We start from the raw sequence: 12,147 nt of genomic DNA on the forward strand, positions 1-12,147 counted from the left end.
AAAAATAAAAATTAAAAAAAATTAAAAAAATTTTTTTTAATGTTTATTTATTTTTGAGAGAGACACAGAGTGTGAGTGGAGGAGAGGCAGAGAGAAAGGGAGACACAGAATCTGAAGCAGGCTCCAGACTCTGAGCTGTCAGCACAGAGCCTGACGCCGAGCTTGAACTCACAAACCGTGAGATCATGACCTTAGCTGAAGTTGGATGCTTAACCAATTGAGCCATCCAGGTGCCCCTCAATTTTTAAAATATTGAAACAGAAGGACTCCCACACATAGCCACTAAGTGTGACCAAAATAGCTAGTTTATGTCCCTATTTTGGCCAAAGGGCTGTGAGCTTCTCAATTGTCTGGTCATCGCTAATCAAACAAATTTAGGGTTATATTTGGCTTACTTGTGAAAGGAAATTCCTTAGAAATGTTATATTGGGATGGGGTGGGAGTAAACCAAGTTTCCTTAATTATGTGTATCTTTAGAAAGGTCACACAAGATGGAAAAGGGAATTGACACTTATGCCAATAAAATCCTTAAATACTACTGAATGTGAAAGATCAGGAAGTTTTGTTCTGTATCTGTGTAATATTAATGCTAGTATTAATTGATTATTAAATAATAATAAAAAATTCATTTAATGTAAATATTACATTAATGTCACGTTAATTCAATATTGAATTTTAAATAAAATTAACCATATTAAAATTAATGTTATTATTAATAATAACAATATAGTGTTATTATTCTCTGGGGGTTACTAAAAGGCTTTTCCAGATTCACTCATTGGAAGTAAGAGTGGGACAAATCACTATGTCTGCATTTTGGTTTTGCTATTAGGGAAGGAGGGATCCTTGTCTCCCAGAAAGGGAAAATGTCAGTGCACAGGGAGGAGCTATGTGACTATTACACTCAGTATATAATAGGATTAACAGATTCAGGGAATTAAAGGAGGAAGCATTAACATCAATTGTTCTTTATATATAATTTACATAACCCTCACAGCCACCCTGTGAGGTAGATTTTATAAAGAAGGAACCTAAAGCCAGCAACTGTTACTTGACCTGCCAAGTAGATGTCTGAACCAAGAATGAAACCCAGAATTGGGACGTCAAAGCCCTAGCTTATGGCCCTGCACCAGGCTTTCACAGACCAGGGGATTCTAGAACTCAAATATTTGACTGAGTCAAGCAAATTCAATTATAATATGAATGACATTATTGTATTATATTTTGAATAACTGAATTTGATGAATTTTAATAACTAAATGTGAATTAGATAAAATTCAAATTAAATTCCAGCAGCCAAATACATTACCAAATACAATACATAGCAACACCTGCTAGGGAGAGGGGACAAGGGGGGAGAGTAAGGCTGCTAAGCCCTTGCCCTTGGAAGCTGATGTCCTTGCAGCGGGGAGACAGGCCTGTGCAGAAGCTGTGAGCCCTCTGAGGGCCACATGCAGGGTGGGTGGTGGAGTCATCTTGGAAAGGGCTCTCAGAGGAGGGCCACTAGAGCTTAGGCAAGACAGGAAGGAAAGAGACCAGCCGGGGGATGAGAAGAGGGGCAGCATTGCTGGGAGGCAAGGGAAGGACTGCCTGGCACAGGGGGAGAGGAGGAGAAGAGGGGCAGCCCCCCATGTACAGCAGAGGTGGGGGGGGATCTACAGAGCAGAGCCTCAGGCCCATGGAGAAGAATGAGCCTTGGCATAGTCCATGCTGTCTGCAAGAGACACGAAGGGTAGAAAAGAGAAGTCCTGAGGAGGCTGGAGGCAACTGAAGAACTCATGTAAGCCATCCTCCATTCTTAGGTGAGGGCAGAAGAAGTCTCCAGTGAAAGGAGATTCGCAGAGGCCTGTGATGGGCACAGTAGGGAAAGGCCAGCTTCTGGACTGGATTGTGTACCCCACATGGCAGGAGTCAGACTTTATGCTTCTTTTGAACACACACTTAGCACAGTGCAAAATGATAACAGACCAGCATATGCTGGCTAGGACATGTCATTAACTTTCATGTACTTTATTTCATTTCTCCCACTCACATGGCAGTAAGTGAAAACCCAGCTGCACAGCTTCTAGAACCATGAAAAGGCCTGCCTAGAGAAGCTGGGCATGCTCAAAGTTTATGTGCTATGCACAAAGGATCAATAAAGTGCTGGGAGTGGGATGGAAGGTGACCATGGAGTTAGGTAAGGGGTGAGACCAGGCTTCGGCCCTTGTGAAATAAGGCCCCAGGTCAGCACTAACACAGGGACTATTTAAGAGTATAACTTTCACTCGAGCCAACTTGATCATCTTCCTGAGCTTGGTAACAAATGGTTTATATAGTAGGAGACACATATTATCTCCATTATCTCATTATTGTGAAGTTTTATTATTCACTTTACAAAACGTTAGGTGCAGAAAATGATCAAATGCACTTTGCTAACAGGAAAGCTTTAAAGATCTCATGGAAACATGAGATTTCTATAGCTTTTGGAGAGAGAGGATGGTTTCTTTAAAACTCTGTTGGATTTATTCAGGTAATGTACTTAATGCAGTGCTTGGCAAATAGGAAGCACCTATGTTTGTGGATGCTACTATTCATCTTCCTTATGGGCAATTATTAAATAGCTGCTCCAGATTTTTAAAAATCTAAGCTAGGGGCACCTGGGTGGCTCAGTCGGTTAAGCATCCGACTTAGGCTCAGGTCATGATCTCGTGTTTTCGTGAGTTCAAGCCTCGCATCAGGCTCTATGCTGACAGCTTGGAGCCTGGAGCCTGCTTCGGATTCCATGTCACCTTTTCTCTCTGCCCCTCCCCCTCTTGTGCTCTGTCTCTCAAAAATAAACAAACATTAAAAAAATAAATAAATAAATAATTAAAAATTAAAAATCTAAGCTAAAACAAGAGAAAACAAGCCAAAACAAACAAATCCCACAGTCATTAAAGAGCAGCCAGGAATGATACTCACTTTTCATAGCTCTTAATTGCCTGTTCCACTTTTTGCTTGTAGATATTGAGCTTGACTCCTTGGGGGTTAATTAACATCATCTTATTTGTGTCATTGCACACATGTGCCAGAGGGAACACCTACACACCAAATACCAAAGGAAGGTGTCATTTGATAGGTTAACACCTTCAAAAATGATCTACACAGCCATAAAGTATGTTTTTCTGACTATAAAATCAATATAATTATAGAAAAATTAGAGAATACAGAAAATTATAAAGAAAAGAATCAGAGATATCATTGCTAACATTTTTATAATTTTAAAACTATAGATATATAGATATGGATTTTTTTTAAAGTTTGTTTTTGAGAGAGAGTGTGAGAGTGGGAAAAGGGAGAAAGAGAATCCCAAGCAGGCTCTACATGTCACAGTGCAGAGTGTGACACAGGGCTGTAACTCACAAACCATGAGATCATGATCTGAGCTGAAATCAAAAGTCAGATATTTAACTGACTGAGCCACTAGGTGCCCCCAAACTATATATTTTTATTATTTATTAAAAAAAATTTTTTTCCTTAATCTGTATTTTTGAGAGAAAGAGAGACAGAGTGTGAGTCGGGGAGGGGCACAGAGAGAGGGAGACACAGAATCCGAAGCAGGCTCCAGGCTCTGAGCTGTCAGCACACAGTCCAAAGCGGGGTTCGAACTCACGAACCGTGAGTTCATGACCTGAGCTGAAGTCGGATGCCCAACCGAGACACCCAGGCACCCCAAACCATGTATTTTTAAAATCACCACCACCACACACACAAAACAACTGTTTCATGAAACTCTAGCCAGAATCAAGCATTATCTTCATAAGCCCCTGTCAAATTGATGAGAGTGAGCAATTTTTAAGAAAAAGGTTCCCCTTGTTGCTACTTTGTAAATTACTACTTGGGCTAAACATCTTTTTCATATATTTATTTTACATTTGATTTTCTCTTGAAAACATATGATTATAGTTAGCATCTGTTGACCATTTTCCTTGTCAATTTATAAGATATTCTTATAAATGTCAAATAGAGAAGCCTTAGTGATCATATTCTAGAAGAACAGCGGAATACCAAAAAGAGAAGTCTCCTTTCTAGTCTTTCTGTCTGCACTTGGTGCTTGCTTCTGAGTTTGCGGATGCCTATGATTCAATGCCATCTTAATAGTACCTATAATGGTATATATTTATCTATTTACCTGTTTGCATATTACTTATATCTCCTTAGTAGAATGTAAACTCCATCAGAGCAGAAATTTTGTTTTATTCACTACTGCATTCCTATTGCCCTAGAACATTGCCTGGCACATAGTGTGCCTTCAACAAATATTTGTTGATAAATGAACAAATATATGTTCATAAAAAGGTATATTTCATATCTTAATATTTAAACAAAAAGAAAAGTCTAAATAACAGAATACCAAGCTATAATATTGTTTCAGAATTATATATTATTCCAACCATATGCAGCATGTAGGCATTTTGAAAATGTGGGGAATTGCTTTTGAAAAGTAAATCTTTACTTTCAATCAAGATGATATAGTTCATGCTTTTATGTTCCCTCTTGCATCCAAAATCACACAAAAATAGTATTGTTGTTATTAAGAAAAAATGCATACAACAGAAGGAAAGAAAAAAAAGGTCAGATGCATGGTTGATAAATTTCTAGATAGAAAAGTTGACCAGAACTATGAACAAGTGAGCAGGGCTAAAGTTGTGGACTTGTTGACTCTGTGTCCAAAGATGGCATGGGAACACGGTTCCTGGAGAGCAAGCAGGACTATGTGTGTTCTGTAGGATGAGGGCCCAAGGCAGGCTCAGTGCCTGAAGCCAGTGCTGTATGAGGGTCTCTGACCCCTGGAAGAAGGCTCTGCCAAGTGAGAGAGGGCAGTGATGTAGCCTCACCACCCAGAACCAAACCAAGCCACCCTCTGAATCTATCACATGCCAGTATCACTGTGGAACAAGAGCTCTAAATGCCAATTAAGGGAGTCAGGGGATGGATTTAGGCAACTGCAAAACAGAAGGAGAGAGGAAAAAAAAAGATAAAAAAAATCTTGTTAAAATGAGCCACTGTACTAAAATTCTAAAATATACAATGAAAATATGCAAAAATGATAGCTGAGAAAATCAATAATCAGAAAGTCAATTTAGAGAAGAAATTAATTCCATGAGCCATCTGGACTTTATATTAATTATAATTAAAATTAATACTTGTTAGGTTATTCAAAGAAGTAACAGTCATATAAAAGTACAAAAACATATAAGAAGAAGTGGATGGGAAAAAGAATATTTTAAGGAATAAAATTAATCTTGGAAAAAATGGACATTGAAACAGAAGACTATTCATTTTGTAATTTAAACATCAAGACCAAAACAAACAAGATAAAAGGCAAAGATGCAGAAAACTAAGGAGAAAGAAATGAAGTTAAGAGCTGCAAAGTCAAACCTCACTGCTTGTCAGACACATGAATTCAGCACAACCTTTGTCAAAGGAAAGGGGTCAGAACAGTGGGTTAAAAGGTGAGTCGACTAGACTTTGAACACTGACTGAAGCTTGCGGAAATGAAAAAAAAAACACACAAAAAAAACAAAAACAAAAACAACCTCCCCCCCCCCCCCCACCAAAACCACAACTCTCTAAACAGAGCTACATATCACAAAAACTTTCAGAGGAAAAAGAAATCGATCTCAACAAAATGAAAGACCTTTACATTTTTATCATCCCTGGAAAAAATACCCCTTTAGAAGTCTATAAATAGCTCTCCAAGAGTGCCAACATATGGCTCAACTGCAGACCAACACCACAAAATATTTAGCAACATGATAACTTATATTAATGTTCTACTTCCCTCTTTTGTGGTTTTGGATCTCATGCCTTGCATGGCCATCATGTACTTCAGTGTGGCGGTAGTTCAAATTTGGCTCGTGTGCACCCACTCTCATTCCTTTCTGCATGCAGATTTAGAGAAAGACAAAGTCATACTCCACACCTTAAATCTGTGGTCTTAGTTTTTACAACATGGTGGTCACGTGGAGGTCCTATGGGATATTCTCTTTATGATGTCAAATTGCAGTGTGACGATGAGGTCATAAGGGGCATTCTCACAGGATTTGAGGGATCAGAACCATGCCCACCCAGCTTCTGCAAGGAAGCATGTGGGGAGGACAGAGAAATTGACAGATCTGTTTGAAAGAGAATGAAACTTGACCACACCACCTTTTAAATTGGTTTACTTATTACCTCTCATGCAAATCAAGAGAACCTCTTGGATAATATTTGATAACAAAAGAGAGCCTCATGGTATTACTTCAATTCTCCTGAGAGTAACCTAAAAGAAGTCTTACCAAATTGGTATTAAAATAATCACACACTGTGTGAGAAAATTTTAATCATGAGAAAGGGAGGGAAAGGAAGAGAGAGAGAGAGAGAGAGAGAGAGAGAGAGAGAGAAGGACTGGGGGGTGGGCAGGGAGGGAGGCAGAGAGAGAGAGAGAAAGAGAGTGGGTCAACACATGGACAGTCAATTCCGGCCAATTCTGTTAGAATTTTTCCCACTGTTAGACCAGAGAAAACCCATAAGCAACCTAATTTTGTCAATGGCTCAGTTGGGTAAGTGCCTGACTTTTAGTTCAGCATGATCTCACAATCTGTGGGTTCGAGCCCCACGTCAGGCTCTGTGCTGACAGCCCAGAGCCTGGAGCCTGCATTGGATTCTGTGCCTCCCTCTCTCTCTGACTCCCCCCCACCCCACTCACTCTTGCTCTCTCTCTCTCTCAAAAATAAATAAACATTAAAAAAAGAATAATGTTGTCAATAATGGTGATAGTGTTTATCCTTTACTCTCTGCCAAGCACTAAGTACTCTCTACATATTTTCTCATCCAATCCCTGTATAGATATATACATTGAACTGCAGGTTTTCCTATATGGCTTTCCTCTCCACTAAACTCTTCAGTTCTTTATTTCTTTAAAAAAAAAACCCTAGTTTAGTTTTCTCCATAACACATGTACAAAGTAACCATTTATTGAATATCTGAAAGACTAAAACTATAAATAAAATAATGGCCAAGGCTCAAAAAAAATTTTAAGTTTATCTATATTGTAAAACATAATGAAGTCTGGATTCCACCAAATTTGAATTCTTAGTAATTAAGGCACAGGATAAGTGTAACTTGCTATTTTTAAAGAGATATTTGCTAGAAACATGAATAATGTGAAGAAGATTTTAAGAGATTTAGCTTACATAAGAAAACTATTCTGAAACAAGAAAATAGAAAATTAAAATGAAATACTATTTTCACAGAACAATTGGCAATTTTTTTAAGTGTATTGCTTTTAAGTGATAACAAAAATATAGGTAAATAGGCACTCTTAAAATTCCAAGTAGGGGTGCCTGGGTGGCTCAGTCGGTTGAATGTCCGACTTTAGCTCAGATCATGATCTCACTGTTTGTGAGTTTGAGCCCCACGTCAGGCTCTGTACTGACAGCTCAGAGGCTGGAGCCTGCTTCAGATTCTGTGTCTTCCTCTCTCTCTGCCCACCCCCACTGCTTGTGCTCTGTCTCTCTCTCAACAATAAATAAACATTAAAAAAAATTCCTCTTAAAAACTGAGAACAAACTGAGGGTTGATGGGGTGTGGGAGGGAGGGGAGGGTAGGTGATGGGCATTGAAGAGGGCATCTTTTGGGATGAGCACTGGGTGTTGTATGGAAACTAATTTGACAATAAATTTTATATATTAAAAAAATTCCAAGTAAACTGTGCAATGTGGGGAATAATTAAACAAGTTGTAGTAATTCATATTATTGAATATTGGTACAACCATTAAAAATTAATCCAAATATGGTCATTACAAGAGAATATGTTCATAACATATGCTAAATGAGGAAAGCAGAATACAGAACTGTACGAACAGCTATTAGTTGTTAAAGTCATACTACAGGTAGAATTCCTCCTGACAACATTCTGTGTTTATCAGTAATCCCACATTTTTAAAAATGAGAAAACAGTATGAAATTGTGTGTTTATATATTTATTGTTCAACCCTGACTGAATTCACTAATTTCATTTTTTTTCCAACTAAATCAGTTCTTCCAACAAATATCCCAGAGCTTGCTGCCAGATTGGCCAAGGAGAGGTCTGATGGGACGTGTGTAATGAAAACCCAAAAGCCATGCAAATCCTGCATGGGTAACTCTGAACGCAGACGCAGTGGCTTTTTAGACAGTGCAGTTGCACAAAATGCTGAGTGTAGAAGCTTAAACGTCTGCTTTCAAACTGGAACATCTCCAGTCTCCAAAGAACAAAGGAAAGCAGGACCACAGAATTAACTGGCAAAGAAGCAGTGTGTCAACAAGATCACTCATAAACCCATGACAATATGTTACTTACTACAGGGTAGATTATGTCTCACATTTTTCATCTAAACTTTTAGAAAATAAAAGGTATTTTTTTTCAATGTAGTGAGCATTTTAATTGGCATAGTAGATTAAAACTTGTTGACTTGGAATAATGTTCACTGTAGACTGCTGAGTAAAAATGAAGGCACAAATCTTTACATTGAGTTTGACTTCATTTTGGTAAACAAACACAGAGAATAAAGGATATATAGGTAGATAAAAAGGTCTGGTCTGACAACCACCAAGTGATTCATCAGTGGTGGAAATATGACTCTACTGTTTCCTTCTTTTTCACTTATCTGTATTTTCTAATTTTTAGACACAGTGAATATATTTAGCTTTTGCAATGACTGTCCTTTTAAATTTTTAATTAAGATAAGCCTTTCTATCAATATATAATTGCATTATGTTCAATGTTACCACATTTGAAAGCAACAAAATGCCTGTCCTTCACAGCATCCCTAACCTCTTTGCACTTAGCTTCATCAGCTAAATGATGAGATGAACAGTAACTTCACTAAGTTGCTCTAATATTTAGATAGATACTTTGTTGATATCAAATGCTTCACTCAGTACCTAGTGTGAGGGCTCTTCATGTACTATATTAATGGGATTGTGCCATGACCTGTCAGGAGTAAATGACAGAGCTAGTGTGCAAGTCCAGGGTATCTGACCACAGAACTATACGCTTAATGAACCCAGATTAGGGCAAAGCAGGAAAGCCTTGATGGGAAGCTGTTAAAGACATCATGATGTTGATGATGATAATGTAAACTTTCCAATGATAGATTAATGTTCCCAAATTATTTGGGTTTTTTTTTCCGAAGCAATTGGCAATAAAGAGCTTTCAATTCCAGATTTGTCAAATAACTAAAACAGTTTTATTTGGTATATGACTTGGTGAAGAACTAATCTTTTTGAAAGAGCTAAGGTAAAATTATCTGGTCCGTTGGAAACCATAAGTGCCAGTTAGTATCTTGTAATGAAGAGTTGCTAGGGCAACCTCTCTGCTCAATACTTCATTTCCAAGGTGACAGATTTGATGCTGGTCCAGGAAACATTGAAAACCAAAGCAGCATTGTGTTCCAGAAGAAGAAAGAGTCCATATATAAGTCATGAATGAAACAAAGAGCTGGGGACAAAGCCAAACTCTGCTTTACAATTCGGCCCAGACAGATGTGGCCATACACACAACGTAGGAGTAGGAGTCAATTAAAATTCTTAATGAAGTGGGTTAAGATTCATGTTTCCTTTTCAGCTCCATTCTACTTTTTTGTCTACTTTTTTTTGTCCCACTAAGGGAGATATATTTTTAGATTATTGTTTTCCTATTCTTCCTATTTATAAGTGAGGGTCTCTTCCGGTCAGAGAAAATATTAAGGAATAAAAGTGTGCTTTGAGAGTGAAATTGCAATTTACTGCAGTACATTTCTATCATCATCATAATTCTTGCTCTTACCATTAAAAATGGAAGAAGGTGGGGCGCCTGGGTGGCTCAGTTGGTTGGGCGTCCGACTTCGGCTCAGGTCATGACCTCGCGGTCCGTGAGTTCGAGCCCCGCATCGGGCTCTGGGCTGACAGCTCAGAGCCTAGAGCCTGTTTTGGATTCTGTGTCTCCCTCTCTCTCTGACCCTCCCCTGCTCATGCTCTGTCTCTCTCTGTCTCAAAAATAAATAAATGTTAAAAAAAAATAAATAAATAAAAAATGGAAGAAGGTAAGCATGCTGGGTAGTGTGCTACTTACTCACAGGTCTGTGATGAGAATTTACGTTGCTGCAAAAGGCACCAAGCACAAATGTCTACATTGCCACAAAAGGCACCAAGCACAAGTGTCCATGGTGGAAGGCAACTGAAAAATGTTGATCCTCATCCCTTGACTTTGCTTTCTAGAGTCAGAAGACTAGAATGCTCTCCTAAAGAACAGGGTCCTCACTACTCTTCCAGTTTTTCCTTCTTGGAAATCACTCCATATTTTTCTCTTTCTCAGCCCTACATGGTTTAATCCTACTTAGCTGACTTCAAAAATAGCCTTGGGAGTGCCGAGATGGTTCAGTATGTTGAGCATCCAACTGTTGATTTCGGCACCTGGGTAGCTCAGTCAGTTAAGCAACTGTTGATTTCGGCTCAGGTCATGATCCCAGGGTCATGGGATGCAGCCCTGTGTCAGGCTCTGCACTGGTCATGGAGCCTGCTTGAGATTCTCTCTCTCTCCTCTCCCCTGCTCACACTCTCTTTATCTCTCTATAAAAATTTTAAAAGTTTTTTTTTTTTTTTAAATTTTAAAAAGAGAAAAAATAGCCTTGGATTCACTGCCATTGTTGCCACCTGGGTCACAATCACCCAGGCCTTGCCTCCTGACCAACCCTTACCTTCCCAGCCTCAAACCTCTCCAACTTTTCTGCATATTGCAGCTAAAGCCCAAATTTTATCTTCTCTCTCTTCTGCTAGAAACCCTTTGGTTGTCCTCAGGTTGATATTCCAAACTCTTAATCAAGGCCCTTCCTTTACGAGTGTTAACACCAAACTTTCTTTGGAATGACAAACCTTCTCTGACCCTGAGACTTTGCCACCTGCTCTCTGACTACTTAGGATATCCCTCCCCACTTCATCACCTCATAACTTCTTTTCTGCTCCAGGCTCTGAACTGTCACAGCCAAGTGTGAAGCCTCTTTGACAATGGAAACTGGGTTAGGGACCCCTCTTGCATCTTGACTTCAGTACTTCCCACTTGTCACATTTAACTAGAACTTATTTTAACCACTATTTCCTCCATGAGATGGTAAGCTGTATTTGGGTAAGAATATTGGTTGTCTTGTTTAGCTATATTCTAGAGACCAGCTCAGGGTCTGCATATAGTAGGCATGTAATATTTGTGAAATATTTTTGTAATAAAAGCCAATGTTTATTGAGAGCCTGCTAAGTGCAGTCTATTATGTGCATTACTTCTAATCCCATGACAGTCTCAGAGTAGGTATATTATTTTTACATGAATTGTTATGTTTATTTCTTCAGAATATGAGCCAGTGAGAAGAGGAGAGGTTGAATAAGATTTTATGTCTGTATACTATTTTCAGGGTTTTCAAAGCATTTCTATACTTGTAGAGCAAATGTTTATCAAGAGATATTATATAGAGTTCCTCTCAGAAAAAAGGCTGTCACTGTAACTACTAGAAATGTAACATTTATTTCAAGGGTGATTTGGTTTCATCTGTCAAAAATTTAAATGTATGCACCCTTTGGGTCCAGCAATACCACTTTACAGAAGCTATCCCAAAGAGAGATTTGTACATGTGCCCCAAAATCTATGTGCAAGGAAATCTGTCACAGGATTGTTTGTGATATGGAAAAGAAGGATACAGTGTAAATGCCCATTAATAATGGGAAAGAACTGGGGATGAAATATACAGCATAGGGAATATAGTCAATGGTACTATAATAGCATTGGATGGTGACAGATGGTGTTACACTTGGGCTGAGCACAGCGTCACTTACAGAGCTGTCAAATCACTATGTTGTGCACATGAAATAAAAGTAACATTGGAGAATAACCTTGAAACTAGTAAGAATGAGACCCATATCTACACATGTGTAAAGGTCTCTAAGATCTTAATTTTTAGAAGATAATTTTTATAAAAGATAATTTATAAAAGATAAAAATGGCAAATCCATATGATATCACCTCATTTATGTTTACAAAAATTGTTATGCATATGTATATGTTAGGTATACATATGTACATATATGAGTTTGTGTGTAGAAAAAGAATTGGAAAGACATTCACCAAACTACTCA

At 38.4% G+C, this 12,147-nt stretch overlaps 1 protein-coding gene across 1 annotated transcript in view; it reads right to left on the bottom strand.

The window, feature by feature from the left end:
* Positions 1-12,147, bottom strand: part of VWA3B (von Willebrand factor A domain containing 3B) — a 202,120-nt gene that overhangs the window by 46,861 nt on the left and 143,112 nt on the right. Inside the window, 1 exon segment of the mRNA XM_019827072.3 lies at positions 2,944-3,062. Coding sequence (XP_019682631.3) covers positions 2,944-3,062 — 119 coding nt within the window.

This window comes from Felis catus, chromosome A3 (assembly GCF_018350175.1).
Source record: "Felis catus isolate Fca126 chromosome A3, F.catus_Fca126_mat1.0, whole genome shotgun sequence".
Lineage (NCBI taxonomy): Eukaryota > Metazoa > Chordata > Mammalia > Carnivora > Felidae > Felis > Felis catus.